Raw genomic sequence first — 20,823 nt, 5'->3', positions numbered from 1 at the left:
TTTTGTCTTCCTCCAAGTACAGGCTATCTGCTGGCTGCTGTGTTCCTCACAACTTCCCCACCTTGTCCCAAGCCCTTTGATATTAATGGAAATCTCACCATCCTTCCCAGTGGAAATTTTTATCAAGCCCAAGCTAAGATTTGGTTCCCAGCTATTGACCAAACTTCCTGTATTTTGTTTCTCAAGCATTAATCATGTACAGTCTGTATTGCTTTGGTATTCTTCCAGTTTTTAACATCTTAAATAATGCATCTGGTACATATACATTATTGAATAAGCCATAGAGGAAAATGTTAGATAACACATGTGGACAATACTTCTCCAGTATTTAGTGGGTCCCAGCACCTCAAGGAAAACCATGAGATAAATATAACTATCCTAGTAACATTTCATAAGACAGATGCTTTCTGTTTTAAACACAACTCTTTTTTTTTTTCTTTTCCCTGTTTTGTTGCTAAAACATCCTGCTGTTTTCTAAATTTACCCTTATTTATCATTTCTTTCGGCAGAGAGGAGTGGTGCTCTGGGAATTAACAAGATTGCCTGTCTCTGCTTGAGACCTTTTCCAAGATCTCTCCGCTGCTCTCTGCTGCTTTTAATTTCTTGCAGTTCAGCAATAGCCCAAAGACCTTGCTGGTGCTCAACAGAGTTATCACTCCTTCATTTCCAGAGCACATGAGAAGTTTCCCAGGAGATTAATATCTGATGAGATTTGCTCCATTAATGCGGAACAGTTGTTTTTATTTCCTGATCCTTCAATTATAGGTCTGTTAAGGCAAGCTTTCTCACTAGGGCAGAGGTTTTGAGATACTTGCAACTTCTGCTACCTTCAGAAAATAACAGATTTACCAAAAAAAAAGGAAAAAAAACAGTTGGAAAAAGCTGAAGGCAAGTGTTATGTTTGTAGAAAGCATGTGTTCCCACATACTCTGGACTGTCCTTTGAGTATAAACCACACTGAACTGGTTAGCATACTGAGTAGCCAGAAAGTTTCAGAAGGAGTTCAAGAGCACCTCATTGAACACTCCCTCTGAAATTTCCTGACATATGTAAATACTTGAATCCCATGTTTACCAAAATATTGGCGTAGGAATATTTCCAAGAATTTGTTGCACAAAAATATTGTATTGCACCCAGATTTACTGAAGGAAAAGACGCTCAATAGAAAGTGCATCAAATAATGCTGTCATAAGAAGCAGTGTTTATGACTGTTAGTAGTCAATACTTGGTTTGGGTTTGCATATGATTTTGAGTAAGGGTTGCTGGCAGACTCTCACACCAGCTGGGTCTAGATTGCACCACTCTTCCCTACCTGACAGTACTGGGGTGGCTGTAATCCAAGCAAGCTTGTTTTGCCTTAAAAATCTCATCTGCAAGAAGAAGCCATCATAGCCCCTGCCCTGTGATGCCCTTTCTCCTCACCACCAAAGGAGGAACTGAGCAGCACTTGCTCCTGTTACAGGCCTGAGGCGCAGATTGTGCCCATAATGGACCAGGTTCACCTTGGCCCTGCATCTTTTACGGTTATTTGCTTTAGCACAAATGTCCTGGGTTAGTCGTATTTTATTCTCACTGTGCTCTGATATCAGTTAATGAATAATTTCATGAATTTCAATCAATTCATGCTGTGTATTGGCCCATTTTCTGTGGAGCTTTCTCTGAAGTAGCATAGCCTCACTGAGGTTACAGTTGGCTTAGTGACCTGGAATTCATTTTATCTTGCTACCGAAGATGCCAAATTCAAGGCAGTTACAAATACAAAATGCAGAGGAGCAGAATCACAACAGCCATTTCATATTTAAACCTTGATATGCTACTACTGCCAGAGCCTCTGCTTGGTTTTGATTTCAAAGTTGCTTCTTCTTCAGATTAATTCAGTGCCCTACTAGTCCTGTCAGTCCTAGTCTGAAAAAGTGGTTTCATTATTCACTACATCTTACATGTTGAAGGCAAAGACAGCTCTAATGGTTCGTGCAGAGCCCAACACTACAGAAGCAAGTTTCTAAGATGATCACCTCAGTCAGGAAGAAATACCATCAGCATCTCTTTACATAGTTTTAAGTCTCTTTGTGCGCTCAGCTAACCATAGATATTTAAGTTACATATTTCAAAAGCTTTCTGTTGACTTACATCTGCCCTGGATGATGTTTTAAATGGATTAGTATAAAGGGATTATTATGCTGGCCAAAGCTTTGCATGGTTTGTTGGGTTTGCTTGGGGAAAGATGCCCTATCTTTCCATCTCTTTCATCTCTTTAGCCCCACAAAAAGAGAACTAGCAATACACAGACAAATCAGAAGGTAAAATAATATGTTTATCAGACAATTTCAGGGTTGAATCCTTCAGTAAAGTTTTGGATACTGATTTTCAGTCAATGAAAGAGAGAATTCTGCTATTACAAGGATGTTGTAGTCACTTTTGCATCCTATATGACATCAGTGATATGAATGATGAACACACATCTGGCATTGTGAAACAGAGTTCTGATCTTCAAATTGATTTGACAGATGGCAGCTCCTCAGACACTGATGCTACGGAAATGTGTGATAAGCTGAAGGCTTAGTCCAGGGCTAACTGTGTTAGAACAAATTGCTGAAATTAATGTAGGAGTACTTCCAAATATGTCTGCATGCATCACACATTTTGCTAACTGTTATAACAAAAAAATCATGGAAGCACAGCTGTATTCTGTTTTACAAGGTTATTTTTTCCCCTTCTCTCAATTTTTATTTCTCTCTCCAAATTCATTTCACTGACAGGAAAACACCCACCCAAAAGCTCTGGGTACCCTCAAACTCATTCAGATGCGTCATTGCTTCAAATAGCAAACCAGTTCCTGCCTATAAACTTTTCAGTATATTCAGCATATTTTCCTATCTATCAATAGATACACAAACTTGCAGTTCCTTTTCTTTACACACACAGGCATTCATGCACACACACACAGAGGTTAATCCCACCCACACAACTTCATTCCTCCCCTTTTTCCACAGACACTTGGAAAGATTATGCTTCAGTCTGTAAACTACACCTGCCTTTTCTACATTTGTATCATCAATATTTATTACTCTCTTATTCAAGATTTGCTGACCAACGACTATCATAACATGACATATTCTATAGTACATTTCATCAGTAAGTGTAAAATTATTTGCTGTCATTGGTTTATATTTCTATTTTATTGGCCTTTTAATTTGATTTTGATAGCTTAATTTTTCTTTTTAAACAATCCACAGAGTCAGTGCAGTTATATACAGTGCAATAAATGTAGCTACAATTAGTCACTCATTTTCTCCCCAGTATAAAACCACAACCACAACTAAATAATATTTCCAGTTTATAGAGTGCCATTTAGAGTAGTTAAGAAAAAAAATAGATCTGTCCCCATTAATGGAGCCATGACTCACTTCAGACTGAAGAGGAAGAGTGTGGCTGTGGTGGCAAATCCAAGCCTCATGTAGCTCTGCTAAAGTCAGCTGAATTACACCAGGGATGAATCTGGCCCACTATAAATGATCACTCCCTTTTAAGAAATGATCATCTGATTTATCATAAAGACATTTATGGCATATTAAATGGACTAATTACCAGGCTTGTGTAGGAGACTGTCCAGTCCTGCAAGATGCTTAGTACTTAGAGCTCCTTTTGTACCAGTAGGACTTAAAAAAATAATGCAGTTCCTCACAGATGGTCCTCAGGACCTGGCAGAACTGGCCCTATGGTCCTTGCTCAGGCTTAGTTGTGTGTGAGACTGACCCAAAATCTGCTAGAGTCAGGGGAAGGATCACATTCAGTGCACTTGGGTTTTGGAAGAAGCTCTGCGTAATGGGTCAGAGCATAAGAAACAGCCCCTGGATGGGACCTTAGTCCCTAACAACCRTTTGGCCTGCAGTTCAGCCCTCAGACTAGGAGCAAGGATTGCTACCCTGCCATTGCCGATGGTAACAAAATATGCAATTAAGCAGAAGCCTGTAACTCTACTCTCCATTTGACCTTTTCTTGGTTAATGTAATCAGAGTGAAGACCTTCCAGCACCCCCTGACTGATGCTCCTGGCCTCCTCTTCCACTGGCTGGTAATTTTTTCCTCAGCTCAATAATTTAGTTCGATATTCATCATTTTTTAAATGTCTTGCACATCTTTTTTTTTCCCCCTTCTTCTTGGCTGAGGCACTAATTTTCCCTAAGGTGATTTGCCAAATCTTTTGTTCATGGTAGGAATTGATTGGTGCAATTGCTGGGCAACATTTATCTTCTGTGAATGTTTTGCATTAGTTTCTGATTCAATGAGGTTCGATGGTGAATAGCTGACCTAAGTGGTTTTCCATTGTCATCTTTTACAATGAGACCCAGCAGATATCTCAGGGCTTTGTACCAGGTTGGATCAATGGGCAAGGACTTCTGAGGAAACAAAATCTTTGATACAAAAACTTCCTTAATATTTCAAATCATTTAAGATTGTACCTTTTTACATGTGGAACAGAAGGTACCAAATTTGAAGCTGATACCCTCAGAGACCCTAGAGAGATGTCCTAATACCTGCAGCCTATGCTTGCTAACCTTCTAGATGCTGAAATTTTCAATCTCTTTTTCTCCTGGAAGTGGAGTGATGTGCTGTGTGGTAGGTACATTCACCTCCGTCCAACCAAAATGCCAAGTTGGAAAATCTTCATTCACTGTGATTGCTCTGCTTTCAATCTTCTCCCCACATGCATGAACTTGTTCTGATTTTAAGCTCCCCATTAAAATGTTGCTCACTTTGGACCTGTTTTCTGACATGTTGCTGTGGTTAATCCTTCTTGCTGATCCCATATGGTGTCAAGGAAGCCAAGCACAGAAATCTTAAGTTCTTTGACCTTGCAGAGGTGGAGAGACTAGGATTTAAGTCTTCAGTCTGTCTGACTCTTTCCATCAGTAAGCCAGGCTCCTCATTCCCTCCCCAGCCTGCTGCTGAGGGAGGACCTTCACTCCTTCTGCCTCCATGTAAGCACCATGAAGAAGTTTGCTTATTTTTCCTGCTTATCCATGGAGAGAGAGGCAATTTGCTGGCGTCCACCCCTTTATGACCTCCCTGACTGTGGAAAAAAAATCTCTGGGTAACTCCTCTCCCTTTTGATTTTTTCCCCCCATTTATCATTAAAAAAATCAGAAGAATAAACAAGAAAAACCCTTGGGAATGTTTCTACCAGGCAGGGAGAGCCAACTGAGAAACACAACATTCTTTGCCCAGAAAATGCAGTGGCAGGAAGGCAGGTAGTTTCTGAACAAGTCATTTGATTCAGTACTAATCAGCAAACAGTTAAATGGCTTGCCATCTGATTTCTCTTACTTGACAAGAAATATATTATCACAAAAGAGCACCACGGTGTTTATTATACAATTTATTGGCAACAATGGTGACTGAACTTTATTAAATTGCATCCAGTAACACAACTCTTTGTCAGGAAACTTCTATTATGCAGTTACTGGGGAAGGTTATGAATGTAAAAGAAAAACACTTTTTGTCTGGAAAATATTTCACTATGTTTGTATATAATCCTATAAACTTAAATCACAGACTGCAAATCCACAATCTTTTAAGGTAAACCTTTCTCAAGCAATATTAGCAGTTCCCTTACCAGCTTCTGTATATACAAAATGGGGGCACCACAACATACTAAGAAGCCCTGTTCAAACTGAGAATTAATTTCTCCTCACAAGCCATTTTTAGATTGCTAAATATTCCTCCAACATGTTGAAAAATTATAAACAATTTTTACCTGTAGATTATCTCTTGATATTTTTTAAAATCGTGCACACTGTTACTGATGCAGCTAGAATCCATCTTATCAGACTTGTACTAAACATTGTTTGGAGACACCTGGTTTAACAGAAATAGTCTTTGCTGTGTCCTTCTGATGGATTTCACTGTTTCCATAGCCACCAGGCTGCAAGAGACYGCCTAGGCCATCTGTGACAGTGTGCTCCTTTCCCCCCCCCACTGATGTGCTCTCTCCCCCTCAACCTGACCTCCCTGTAAACAGCACGTATGTAGGGGCTAGTTGAGCATGCACCAACTAAGGCCCGTCTAGCATGCAAATATGACTATGAGTCAATCATCTCCCCCCATAAATAGGGGGCAGCCCAGAGCCCATTGAGCTCTCCTGCACAGCAGCGGGCTGCACTGCAGAACCTCCCCTTGAGCAGGGATGCCTCTCAAGGTTACTCCTCGAGGTTGAGAGATTCCTTACCCACAACAGATCCTCGGTAGAGATTAACAGCAGGCTGAACTTTTGTGAACTTCACAAAACTTTGCTGAGTTATATCTCTGACTAATTGCGCGCATAATCCCTTAGACATAAACCGTTGACCAAGTCTGAGACTAGGACTGGATCCAGCCACATCTAGGCTCCTCTCCGAAGGAGTTTAGAAAGCAAGGGGATCCAGTCTGAACCTCGTGACTCAATGGGAGGGTCTCCTTCGCACACACTCCTTTAGACATAAACCATTGACCAAGTCTGGGACTAGGACTGGATTCAGCCGCACCCAGGCTCCTCTCCAAAGGAGTTTAGAAAGCAAGGGGATCCAGTCTGAACCTCGTGACTCAATGGGAGGGTCTCCTTCGCACACACTCCTTTAGACATAAACCATTGACCAAGTCTGGGACTAGGACTGGATTCAGCCGCACCCAGGCTCCTCTCCAAAGGAGTTTAGAAAGCAAGGGGGTCCAGTCTGAACCTCGTGACTCAACGGAGGGTCTCTGTTGTGTGTGCATCTGACCCTGTCCTTCATGCAGTAAATAACTGAGTGAACCTTGCCAATCAAAACTCATTAAATCGTTCTTATTTACAACTGAACTTCAGTAAGTCGCTTACTGCAATAAACATAGTGCTGCTTGCCTCTTACGAGTGAAGTGCATCACTCCTTTCGCAACACCATCTAATATAGCATTCGACATGAAGGGCTGCACCTACATTTGTGTTTCAGCTCAAATCAGGAGCATGCTTTTGAACCCAGACTCCTGATGGTCCCCTCTCACAACACTTTGGATCTCCCTCTAGAGCCACTTGACAGTGCCCAAAGTGAATCCATTTCAGATGAAACCAAACTGCACGATGCCCTCCAGGAGCACATCCAGTGCACATCAATCGTTAATGAGCACCCAGTCTGAGGGAGAAGACTACAACTAATTGAAGCTATCGTCTCCCCTTGAAATGTGTGCAGTGCGGATGCCTCGTCCTCAACACCCACTGATTTGCTCTTCTGAGCTGATCATAAAGTGCCACACTCCATGTGAATGTAGATGTAGCCGGTGCCATATAAACATATCAAACTCTGTCTAAAACTGTTGTGCATGGTTAGGGAGTCACACCGAAACTGCCTGGTGATTATAGGAATGTTTGAACCCTCAGCTGTTTTGTGTATGCTTTTCAGCTTTGCGTTAATACTACTTTGTTTAACAAGTAATTAGTGTCAAACATAATAACTACCAGCCATAGATACATCATTACCATTGCTATTTTTACTGTTATTATTTTGATCATTATTTTAATCATTGATTGAATACTTTCTAAATTTCATTGTGTGCCAAAAGAACTAGACACACACTGTTATGATTTACATGCAATGTCATCACAAGACAGATCTCTGCACTGTACATGTTGAAACAGCTCTTCAAAAATAAATGAGATATCACTGTGTTGAGCTGGAGAACTCAGTGCCACATTGCTGATGCTTTCTCAAGGGAATATTGGCAAAAACCATCACAGAGATGCTAAAACTATTTTACAAATGTATGGCATAAATTAGGATCCACATTGCTGTTGTGCTAGAAGCTGTGAGTCCAATGTCACACTTCAAAATGGAGGTAGCTGAGAATAGAACAAGTCGGGGAATAAATGCTGAACTCTGCTTCTTTATGCTTTAGTCATGTGGAAAGGGGACAAAACTCTAGAGTGGGTGTTAGCTTTGTGCTTTCCCTTCCATCATTTACTGCTGAGATATCAAAGGTCTCTAAGATCGTCGGGAAGTTCCTGACGGAAGGCACTTTTATAATGTGGAAGTTCAATTTGAGAATACAATCATGAAATGATCCAGGGAAAATGCACACTTGTTTACTGTGTTTGCAGTAAATGTGCACTGGATTGCTGTGGTTGCCAAGGAACCCAAAGCCCCACCTTCAGCAGTGACTCCATCTCATACCCACATCTCCTCCAGTCTGGCAGCTGGGGAGAACAACAAAACATTGCAGAGCTCCACTGTGGCGAAGGCCCCTATGTAACAGCTGCCCAGAATTATTACAGTCCCAGAGCAAAGCAAACCTCCACATTTATAATGGGTTGTATAATACACACAGAGGTGAATTCTCAAGAGCTGAGCCAGAATTATTCTGGCTGGCAAGGCTAGAAGGTTTAAGTAATGATAACAAGAGGGCTGGGGAGGGAGGAGGTGATGTTTCAATCGTAGGAATGATAAAAAAACAATTGCCTTTATTTATGGCAAGTCTGTCCCAGCCAGGGCTATCCACCACACTTGGAGAAAGACTTAGCTGACATTTGGAGGAGGAAAGATATGAAATGGATAGTAAAGAGCAGGCACAGACTGAGGAAGAGAAGCCTGCAACTTGGGCAACTTTAGCCTAGATGAGGGGGGGAAGACATAGCAGGGAGTTGAGGGAAACAGGTCTGTGGCGAAAGCTTTATTAAATCTTTTATCCAAATATTCTTTCCCCCTTCGCCCCCACCAAAAATCAATTTAAATGTGAGACTAACACCCGGTGGTCTTATCCTTATAAACAGAAGGTCCAGGAATGCTGAAAGGATCATTCCACTTATCCAGTTAGACCTGTAATCATCTTTTAAATGTCCACGTGCACTCCAAATCTATGTTTATAATCTGTGTATAGTACAATACACACTGAGGTTGACACACTGTGTGAAAAATGTCAAGATCTCCACATTACAGTTACCTTTGATACGGAACTGGCATATGAATCTGGATCAGGGACAGTAAACTTGGAAGTCATTGGGGGAAGAGAGACAATTCCTGTAACAAAAATATACAAGATTATTGTTATTCAGTGTCCACCACGACATGAACCACAGGCCATTCAGGAATGCAACTAAATATGATTTAATACTAGAAATGCCTTGTGAGCCCAGTTCTATCTAATGAATATGCAAGGAGCCCATCTAGGACCAGTAGAATCAATTTATCCATGTTTATTTTAGTTTTCTTTTTCTTTAACTGTGTTAAGCTTTACAAATACCCCTTGCTCTTGAAATCCTTCCACTGCACTTATTTCGTCACAATTTATTTGTTAGAGAGAAAGGGGTGTATGCCTGGATTATAGACTCTGCACAGTAATTTTATGCCATAAAGTGTTTGATTTAGTGCTTTGAAAATAATGTGGTTACACATGCAAGTGGTGGGCCAAGATTTGGTGGAGATTTACATTTGCTATAGAACAAGCCTTGTGCTTAAACACTAGAATTTATAATGCCTTAGTCATTTATCAGTAAAATCATAATTCACTAATATATTTTTACAAATGCAGTCAGCAATGAGGAGAAAAGCACTGCAAAGGACAGTTGCTCAGCCATGTTCTCCTGTGGAAAATACAAGCTGCTTAAAAACTAGGCTTTTTCCAACCCCTGCCCCTCCAGTTACTTACATATTCTACCTTGTCACTGCTTGCAGTCATTATGCAGTTCATCACCACTGATGAATAAAATTCATAAGAGTCATTGCTGTAAATGTAAGCCCAGTTTCTTAAGGAAATGAAGAATATCTGCTTAAGCTCAATGGGGGTGTGCATCTCTACCTACTTCAGCAACATTTGAACTTGTTGGACAGTTTCAGAAAGTCTGACATATTCAAAATGTTTCATGAGAACAGGTGAGACTTTGGAAACCAGGCTTTATTGCTTCTGTTTTTCATGGAATTATTTGGATTGGAGGCAGAGGAAAGGAGAGGGAGGGAAGCTGTGTATAAAGATCTCCTTCCTCAATTATGTGTCATGTTATGGAATAACTGTTGGAGACAATATTCAGTGACATTCAGCAGAACACATGGGTACGATTTTTCTCACCCATGGCTCTGTCTTCCCCCAAAATATGCAAATAGTCTCTGAGATAGGAAACCAAAGAATTGCCTGCAGTGCCTGAAACGTTATGTGGATACTGATATACCATCCTGAAATATCATTACCAAAGGGAGTACTTTTTATGATAATGTTGCACAAATGAACATGGCAACAACTTATTGCACAAAAATATGGTTATTGTTCAGTTACATGGGTAGCAAAAAACTAGTAAGAAAAAAAAAAAGATGATGGATGAGCTTGAAACTTTCACAGATTCAGCTGAAGTTTGAGAAGCAGCATAAGTCCCAGGAGTTAACCAAAGAAAAAGAACTTCTTCAAAAGTGCACATATGATGTCTCCCGTGTTTCCTGTGGACTCTTTTGCTGTTTTTCTTTTCTTTTCTTTTTTTTTTTTTTTGCAGTCCAACTGCAAAATACTGCCTAAATAGCCTTTCATATGGGAATCCAGTACTCTTACCCTCTGGTCCAGGGAATTTGGAACAAAGGCATTAAAAAGAAAAAAAAAAAAACTAACATTAAATTCAACTGCAAAGAGCTTTGAAGTTTTCTCAGCAGTTTTGAAAGACCATGTTGTAAAAGATCCAAAATTCTCTGAAGAGGTTCAAGCCAGGCACAAGTACACCACAACGTGCTGTGAAATCTCATAATTTAATTGCTTGACATATTGTCTATAACGCTTGTGTTTAGAAGCAGTTCAATGCTATGTGATTCCCTGACTTAGACTCACTTGGGATGTGTTCTGTGTACTTTGGTTCCTCTGGAATGTATCCATGATTTTCATTACCATTTCTTTGGCTGTTTTGCAAATGTCCACTATTTTTCTTCTTAGCCGAAACTTTTCTAGAAATAAAAGTACCTATCATTAGAACTTCATTATAGGAGAACTCTTGAGTGACAGCAGAGAAAAACAGAGAAAAAGGGATATGTCTTACTCCTGAAGAAATAGATGCAAAATATTTCTGGGCTTTCCAAGTATTTATCTGTTGCAAATTCTGTCCTGTATAAATATTATCTATTCAGTTCTGCTTAGAAAGTTTCCATCACCTGCTTTATCAGAGAGCAGGAAAATAAAATGAGAAATCTGCTAAGACTTGAAGTCTCTGGTCCAGATCATAGGTTTTGTAGGAAATGAACTTTGATCTCAGATTCTGAATTACAGGATAGTCAGCGGCCCAGTAAGGGAACACCAGTCGGGTCACCTGCAATAACCCATCATCTTTGTAAATTGAGCTCACCCAATTGCAAAACAAAGCATATTAACTCACATCACCACAGTTCACGCCCAAATGATTTATCTGTACACTCTGAAGTTAATCTTTTACTTTGGAATTTCCTTTACACATGAACATAGTCACAGTGAAGTTAATAGAACTTCCTTGGTTAAAGCTACACATCTCTGGATTTGCGGAAGTGACCTGCGTAACTAGACACTAAAAAGAGTGTATTTGTTACTCATGACTGTTATGCTACAAGAGATGTTACTATTCACCTGTTCCTACCACGAACTTCTCCCCAGTATAGGCCCAGATCCATCTTTGTCTAGGTTTTTGGGGTGGCAAGTACAAACTGATGGCAGGATTGTGGCAGTGCAGGAATTTGTAGGTGAACAGTGAAATATTTTTGGTTACCAGTATTTGTGAAAACTGCTGCATTTACTTTTTATGTTTAGCATAAAGATGCATAAAGCTTCAGATGGGCATCATTAATGCACAGGTAGATATGATGGGCCAGCTACGATAAGTGGGGTCTTTTTTGTTTTGTTTTTTTAGGAGATAAACATGTTAAATACCACTAAGAAACCTGTTAAGGTTATTGAAAGATAAGAGCAGTTGTTTAGGAATACCACCTCCGCATCTTAGATGATACTGTACAGCCTACTTTATCTGATTCTTAGATTTCAGCAAACTCAGTGTAGCAGCCAAATCCAAAGCAGTTACAAAAAAGCGCAGGAGGTACAAAAAGCTGGTTAGATAAGTTAAAGGTAAACGTGGCGGGGAGTAAAACAATACATCTTTGGTCTCACTTTTTCTTTCTCCTAGTACACGGTGGCATCTGAAATCCAGAGAATCTTCATTCTTTTTACTTCAGATATGTTCCCTCCACCCTCCGTCCCCCCCGCAAAAAAGCACTACACCTACAAGACCTGGAAGTAACTGTAACTAGTTTCTGTGATTTCAGCAGCATTATTTACACATGCTGAAACTYTGCAGAATGGTCAACACTGAGTTCCTGAATCCAAGCTAAACCCTAGAGCCTGGACTCATCCCAGTGCTTAAGCATTTGCTTAACATTAAGAGTGCAAGTAACCTTTCTGAAGGCAGTAGGACAACCCATGTTTAAAGTTAACGGGCAAATAAGAGCTTTACTGATTCCAGATCTAAAAAACACACATTATGTCATGAAGATATAATTTTATTTACCCCAGACCAGATTCAAAGAATATGGAGAAAGTAATGTTAGGGCCTGTTCTGGACCTGTTGGTGCTGCCTGACAGGAAACACTGTGCAGACCTTCTGAAGGCAGCAACAGTGCGCAGGACCCCCAGGAAGGACATGGACTTGACCATACCAGTCCCTGCTGCTGGGCAGATGCTTCTCCACACGTTCAGTTGGTTCTGCCATAGCAGGATTGATCCTTGCAGCAGGCTTTTGGCAGAAACAAGTTAGAATACAAGTAAAAATGCTTTGTAGTGCTTCATTTATACCAAAACCAATAGGCAAGTGGTACTTGCTTTTGGCCTCCAGTTCCCAGCTGACTTAGTTCTGCCTATTTATATAGCTGCACTTGGTAACCTGATCGATTAAACCTCACAAAATAAGAAATCACCTAGAAGTTTACTGGTATGGCACAGTATAATTAACATCATTTCCTCAGGAGAAAATAGGGCTTCTTTAATTTCCTTATTTTCCTTTGTATCAATAAAGTACAGTATAAATGGAAATCTGTCAACAGGCCTTTACAAAAGTTCCCCGAGAGGCCATTAATGAAGCTAGGTATTACTGAAGTGAGAGGCAAAGTGTTGCATGGGATTGCAAACCCGTTAGATTAAGAAGTTAAACACCCCATAAGCTGTGTATGAATTTACAATGCTCCCTAAAAACTTAGAAAAAATAGCATCACATAATGAATAGGATCTTAATACTGATGACTGTGGAGTGGTGTTTTTTCACATGTCCCTGCCTGCAATAATGTACAGACAGCTTCGTTTGCAAGCGAGGCTGGTACTCACTTGAAGTTTTGATACTCATCACCGGGGTGGCTTTTTTTGTTGCATTTTCTTTTTTGTTTGTTTTTTTTACCGTGGGACACTAATGAATTTCCAAGAGCCGGGCACGGCGGAGCTGCTCGCCAGCCCCTCCCGGGGCCAGCTGGTGCCGGCGCGGCCCCGCGGCAGCCCGGGGCGAGCCGCTGGCTCACAGTGACCCCCTGTGGGCACTGCTGCAAACACCCGGCGCCCGAAAACCTCCCGCAAAGAGCCGGGTTTTAAGGATTTGCTTTGCCCATCGGCTTCAGAGAGGAGGCGGGAGTGCTTGCCCGCTTGTAGTGCTTGTAGAATCAGGGGTGTCGTCGTTACGCGATTTGGGTTTTTTTCACCCAGGTTATTGTGGGAACAGAAGTCGCAATCCGCTGCGGACGGTGGCCCTTGCTCTTCGCCCCTCGGGCCTGTCCCCATCCCTGCACACAGGCAGCCCTCTCCCAGGCTGTGCATGCCAAAATGTGCCAGGTCGCACAGCAGGGCTGACCCAAAGGTCAGCAAATATGAGGCGATGGAAGCTGGCACATCCCTTTCACCATCCTGCAGCAGCCTGAAAGAATCTAGTTAAAAGAAAAAAAAATCCCACCTTATTCAGCTTACCTTATCTCATTTTGATATGTGGAGCCTGAAAGAAAAAATGGATCTGTTTAAAATGCAGGAAAATTAAATATGCCCTACTAGAGAGCTCCTCTTAGAGCATGCATTGTGGTCCAGTTACCACAGGATCATCTCTCCTCCTTGTTTACAAAATTGTACAATATCCCTTTAGAATAGTTTACACAAAAATTGGAAATTAGGAAAGTATCTGACAAATACAGTATTGAAGGTATGCTTCAACAAAGAACCTCAGCACGGGAACTAAATGTCACTGAAAGTTAATGTTCCTCTGAAAAATACTACCCCCGTGTAGTTAATATGCATGGCAAACCTAGTGGGCCACTGATTACTTTGAAAGCAAGTTATATGAAAAACAACAAGGTGAAAGTAAGAAGCATCTTCAGGTCACTGGTCAAGAGCATGATCTATCTGCTCAAATTGTCACTTACAGGTCTTTGAACCACACCAGAACTTAGTAGTAGCTTTACGTCTAATTTAAGATTTTTTCTTTTTTTTTAATGCACAGAGCAGCTGTGAAGATCCACTTACCTTTCTTCTTTTGGCAGAAGCAGCGTATGACRACCCCAATGATAAAGATCAGAAGAATAAAACCAACAAGTGACAATACGACTGCAAGTACAATAACCCATGTGCTTGTGCCATCTTCACTGTAATCACTTTCTGTTAAATTAAATGGAGAAACATTGTACTGTCAGAGCCTGGAAACATCCTTTTTCACAATATTTACCTTTTCTGTGAGAAGCTTTTAACTGCTTGTTATTATTTAACAAGGAGGCTGTGTTTTTCCAAATGACAGGATTCTGTGTATATGGATGGTGCCCAAAAATTTAAAATTTTTCCAAATGCTAATTACTTATTGCAGTTGTAACTTTCCCCATAGTTACTTCTCTTTCTGAAAAATACAGAGGTGTAATCTTCCTACCTAAACTTTATTTTGTAGATATTCTGAGTCTCCCAGCATCGTTTAGAGACCTTTGGGGTTGGCGAGAGGGGTTAAGATTCAATTTAGATGTCTATATTGTATTACTGTACTGTACTATTTCTGTACTATATTAAGCATCTTGCCTAGTTGTTCTAGAGAAAATAGGTGTTTTGAATTATAATGCATTTGCCCAAATGTGTATGTCTCCCCTTGGATAAGACGAACAGCTCTCAAGAAGTGTCCATTTCTCCCCACTGGCTACAATGATAGCCTTAGGTGACTAGGGCAGATGGAGATCTCTATCCAGTAGATATGATCTTCTGATGAATCCCATACTGGGATTTCTCACTGATTTCAGCAGGTGTTTGATTTTGGAATATACTTTGTAGGTCATCTGTTATCCACTGTAAAGAGCAGTGAAGAACAAAAACTGTAGGGTAACACAGTTTGGGGTGTTGCAGCTACTAAGCTCTCTTCACTCCTGGTGTTTTCACAACATTAAAATATTCCTTTGTCTTTGCTGTAATCTACAGTATTAAATGAGGTGATTTCAAAATAATTCAATGTCTTGCTGAAACTGGTTGCTATGAATAAATGGTTTTGCTGACAGAGCTGCCAGATGCAGGGAATTTAAAAAAATACCCTATATTCCTTACGCAGCTGGACGCATAAAGAAAATGTCAATTTTGATTGTCATATCACCCTGCCCATTGGTTTTGACCAAATATTTCAGGAGCACTTCTAACTTGGCTACCCTTTGAAAAGCCGCCCAAAAATCACTTTGGCAGTTGCTTAGAAACAAACTTCCAATCTGAACTACAGGTGTGAGACACATACAAACTTGACAATTCCCATTCTGTCATGCTGGGTTTATGCATGTCACGTCCTTGCTAGAGGTCTCAATTAAAAACTGCAAGGCAACATTTACCTGACAGCCTCTGGGAAAGGTACAGCAGCAACACAGATGATTAGTAGCTGCACAGTGTCACAGCTATTCCCCTGATGTGTGACCCAGAGTATCTGCTGCTCTGCTAACGACAGGGGATAGAGAAGAAAATCTGTTCTATCTACAAATTTGCACAGTTTTATATGCTTGGGGTTTGGAGGCTTTGGACTGCAGAGCCTCTGGCAAGCTAGGACCTGTGTTAGGATTCTGAATTCTCCAAAGCTCAGGTCTTTATGATTAAGCAATTCGTTCCAGTCTTTTTCTAATCCTAACACACAATCAGCAGGTTTTAAATTTCTTGTGACAATTAGGGAAAACAAGCACTCAGTAACCTGCAGACTAGTAGTTAATTCTGTAGGCTATAATCAATTGTGATTACAATTGTTTATAAACTTGTTCATAAGATTTTCATCCAGAAGTACTGCAACAAGTACCTATAGTTTATTATATGTTGTTCTGTAAAGCATAGGAATTTCAAGATAGTTAAAATATGAAAAACACAGCTCTCTTAGCTATAGGGGGTAGTTTAGCCCCAGCATGAAAGAAGAAGCCAAATGCTCCTTCTGCACTGGACCACACCTCCAGGCTGGCTGCCAGACCAAGGTATTTTGCTCCCCATCAGGCTCAGGTTACCTACCAAAAGAGACTCTACAGAGCAGAAGCAAGAGGGACAGGATACAACACAAATACCCCCAGGCTGTTCTGCACTGTAATTTTTATCCAATTCTGGGATATCCAGAAAGAAACTGGGGATGTGACCAGCAGGTATGAACGCATTGGCCACCAGCTCAACATGTAAGTTAGGGCACAAGAGAGGGACTCTGAGAGATGAAGGAATTAAACCCCTTTTAGCTCCACTTGTAAATCCACACTGAGTTACATCAGGTGCTAAATGTGGATGAAGCCACTTTCTCATACTATATGGCCCATTCTCTGCTGCTATCCTAACATTTAGCTTCTCCCAAAGCTGCTTAAGAATTTACTAGAGCAAAGAATCTCTAGAAAATGGAATTTTCTCTGAGACATGCTGGTGACCAAGGAGAATGAGACTGAAACAAAGCTGCACCCCACTTCTTGGACACTTTGGAGCTTTGTGGCTAAGATAAAAGCAAAGGAAGATCAGGCTTCTGGCTGATTCTCTAGTCTTCAGCTCCTGCAGTGCAAAGGACACATGAAGTCAACACTGAAGCCACAAAAAGCTTAAGCTCAACTAAGGGACTCTGCCAAGGACCTCATGTCCCAGTAACAGCTCTGTGACTGCTTCTGCTGTGATAACTCGATAGGAGTTCCCAAATTTGGGGCTCAGCCAAACTGAATTGTGAATGAGGAACCTCTGGAGAGAGGAGTGACCAACACAAAAATGCATCACGTTGCTAACTGTAAGAAGAGGCCTGAGATTAAGACTGATCTAGATGTGCAGGAAGGCAGGACATTCACCTGCCAGGTGATGTTGGTTTATCAGTTAGTGACTGTGGAAGAAGGCTTATAAGTTTTTTGGTTACAATGCTTTTGGCTAGACAAGGACTGCTCGTGAGGAATGTGGAGAAGTGAACTAGATGATTTCTCAAGCTTTTAAGTGAGGGCTGAAATCGATATTACTATAGTTTTGGGAAAGATTCCTTTGATGTTTGAAGCTAGCCTTCTTCATTCCTGACAACATCCAGCTAAGGGTGAGTCTGTATATGAAAAGTCAGAGAAGTTCTGAGATTTAAAGTATGATATATGTTAGGTACCTTCCTCTGTTGCACATGTCACATCTTTATTTCATTCTCATAGTTTAGAGATTTCCTTTTCTCCTATCCTGACAAATTTTGAGTGTCTGCTGCTGCACAATGATTTTTCCAAAGAGAAATGAATGATGGACCTATACAATCACTAATTATACACTAATTGTGCTTCATGACATCTGTTTTTCTCCTCCTCTAATTTACAGTGAGTAGCTATGGAAACTGAGGGTGGATACCTCTGTAGTTCACAAACGAGTAGGCAGGGGAATTTATTAATTTCCTCAGGATAGCTCTATTTTGCTTAGTCAGTAATTAGGAGCATCTGACTACAAAAAAGTCATATTAAAAATGATGAAATGACCTTTTTCAATTGCATTACAAAGCATGTACTTCTGAAAGGACTTGCTAATAATGACTAATATGTAAAATAAAAGGTTACTCAACCTCTTCAGTTGTTTATATGTAGAAACTTCTATACCATACTGATCATCAATCTACTATAAGAATGTCTTCATACATGGTGTATTCACCCATTACAGAACAAGAATCAGTTCATCAAGAAAAGCTGTCAGCATGATTATTGAAGTTCTCAACGCTCAGCACTTCAAAAAAAGGAGTGTAGATTTAAGGTCCTACTCTGCACAGAAGATACCTGGGGAGCCACTGTAAAAACCTCCATATAAATGCATTTTCCATACCACAGCGTATGGCTGATAAGAAGGATGCCATTATAAGATAGGCTGTGCCACCATAGCTGGCAGTGCACCCATAACCAGCAACCTCAGCTCCTGGGACAGGCTCCCGACCATATGATTAGTGGTGCAAGCTCAGCTTGCCCTGAGACTCTTCTACCTTATGACTGAGACTCTTGGCCAGTCCCACCAGAGAAAAGCTGTGAAGGACAAGGTGGTATCATCTCCTCATCTGCATTAAACACTGCTAACCCACAGGGAAAAATTTTCTCTTACTTATTCTTATTGTATTATGGTTTCAAAAAGAAAAGCATTTTTCATAGGATTCTGTTAGATTATGAGGTAGATCTTTATTCATAGTCCCACTTGCTTTGTTTCACACTGACAACATAAAGCAGATAAAAGTCATGCTTTGCCTGATGAGTGTCCTAATACTGTGAATGTGTTAATCTGTGGAATTTTTTGTAGGATGTCAAAGATTAGCCAAATCTTGTGTAGGAGGCCAAAGATTAGCAGCGTTACAAAAAATTGCTGACAGCATTAGCAAAACTATTTAAGGTTATCAAGGGTCTTGGTAATAGTTCTTGAAAGATTTATTTGACATTTATGCTTGGATTAAAGCCACCTCAAATTTCCTTAAATATAAGGAAACAAAAGGCGACCTAATACGCTGTCCAAAGAATTTCATATATGTTATTGCATATATCCATATTCTTCTAGGATGTGAAAGAGACCGTATCAGGAAGAAGAGAGCAGGCCAAATGGCTCTTGGATCTACATAAACMTTGGGATACAGCATATGACTAGAATACTACCCAGCCCCACTTGGGTGTCAAGCTCGGTGCAGCTTGGGGTTGTTACCAGCAAATTACAACAGCTCCATCACATCTGCTCAGTGCTCATAGGGAGAACTTTCTGCTTGCATTTGGAGAGCTAATGCAGAATCTCTTTTGGGTTATGTGTAGAAACTAGGCGTGAAATCCAAGGTTTTTTGAAGTCAGTGGTAAAGCTGGTATTGAATATAACAGAGCACAGTTTCACCTGAGGGTTTGGCCTTGAGCAACTGAGGTCTAAAACTTTATTTTCGTATGTGGGACATGCCATAATCATGATTTAGATGTTTCACATCTAAATTCATTAGATGATTTCTTGTACAAGGAACCGAGGCCAGTACTGTTAGCAATGAATCCATAGTAGGAATCAGTGGCAGATCTTTTGCTTCATTCATTCATTTTGTTCAGATTGGTCCTAGGTAGGACTTTCTGGTTCATAGGACTTGTATCAGTCCTCTCACAGTAGTGAATTTAACCCTACCTATGTATGAAGTTGTGACAACCAGGTCTTAATTCTATCACCTCTGCACATCTCATAGTATTTGGTTTGCAAATAAAAGATTTTTCAAAACAAAACAAAAAAGCATAGTTCTGAGAAAGTAGCATAGACAAAGTGTAACAAACATCCACTTACCTGTAGTAGAGTTGAGAAAAAAAACAGTTACAGTTGCATTCTGAGGGCTAGGGAGTGCTTCTATATCAGCTAAACAAGTCAAAATCTCAGTGTCCGTTGGAGTCAAAGTTAAGATGCTCATGGCATTGTGAAGGCCATTAGATCCTTGACTTTGCTTGGTAACATACCTCGACTTATCTATGAAAGAGTCATTTGTCATCCAGGTAATGTCTGGAGCTGGAGCCCATCCTAAGGCTTCGCAAACAATTTCAACTGTTTTGTTCTCTTTTACTGTAAAGGTGCTATTTTTGATGAATAAAGATCCATTAACTGTAGGAGGGAAAAGATATTTTGTTCCTTCAGAATACTTGTATGCATTGCTTTCCTATTGATAATTTCAAATCTTACCTTGCTACCCAAAATTAGCCATGCCTTGAGTTATGAATTTAAAACCAATTATTATTAACACTGATGTACCATATGCATGACATAAAAGTGCAGCTATTGCAGCTTCAAGGACACGTTATTGCCTAGTATCTGTAAAACACTAGACTCAGCCTTCAGTGCCTTTTCAATAAAAAGCAGTAAATTATACTTTTTAGTCATACTGATATATTTCCAGCTGAAGGACAACATAATGTAATAACTGTGTTTCTCTGTAAATTTTAAGCATGCTCTTGGGGTTTATCAGGAAAAGTTTACAAGTAGATGATGAGGTCTTCTTGCTGTATGAAGCAACTCTGACAAATGGACAGTGTCTGGTGGTTAGATTCTGCTTTGCTAGATGCATTGTGTCACTAATGATGTTTGAGGAGGAAGAGGTCTCATACACAGGGGCTTCATGCACAGGAGCTTTTTGTTGCTTGGAAAAGGTAGCTTACAGCAGCAATCAATGAGTATCATCTTGTGTCTCAGAGGCTTTACCTCTACACTCCATTAAATCAAACTCAAATAAGCTGGCTTTAGGACTGTGTCCTAAATCAGAAAGTAGAAGGGAGATCTGCGCTAAAAAGAGCAGAATATTGATGAAAGATGTTTGTATGGGGTAGTGCATACTCTCCCTAGCCAAAAGATCATGTTTGACTGACTGCTAGTGGGCCTGATATAGCCTTCAGGCACTTTTACGAAATCCAAT

The 20,823-nt window shown here is 40.4% G+C and overlaps 1 protein-coding gene across 1 annotated transcript in view; it reads right to left on the bottom strand.

The window, feature by feature from the left end:
• Positions 1-20,823, bottom strand: part of IGSF5 (immunoglobulin superfamily member 5) — a 30,700-nt gene that overhangs the window by 954 nt on the left and 8,923 nt on the right. The window contains exons 3-7 of the mRNA XM_026079177.1: positions 19,710-20,018; positions 14,484-14,615; positions 13,938-13,962; positions 10,809-10,921; positions 8,946-9,022 (exon numbers count right to left, since the gene is read on the bottom strand). Coding sequence (XP_025934962.1) covers positions 8,946-9,022; positions 10,809-10,921; positions 13,938-13,962; positions 14,484-14,615; positions 19,710-20,018 — 656 coding nt within the window. The remainder of the gene's footprint in view (positions 1-8,945; positions 9,023-10,808; positions 10,922-13,937; positions 13,963-14,483; positions 14,616-19,709; positions 20,019-20,823) is intronic.

Source organism: Apteryx rowi, unplaced genomic scaffold, assembly GCF_003343035.1.
Source record: "Apteryx rowi isolate R43461 unplaced genomic scaffold, aptRow1 scaffold_493, whole genome shotgun sequence".
Taxonomy (NCBI): Eukaryota; Metazoa; Chordata; class Aves; order Apterygiformes; family Apterygidae; genus Apteryx; species Apteryx rowi.
The sequence above is the reverse complement of the archived record's forward strand: the minus strand, read 5'-3'. Positions and strand labels throughout refer to the sequence as shown.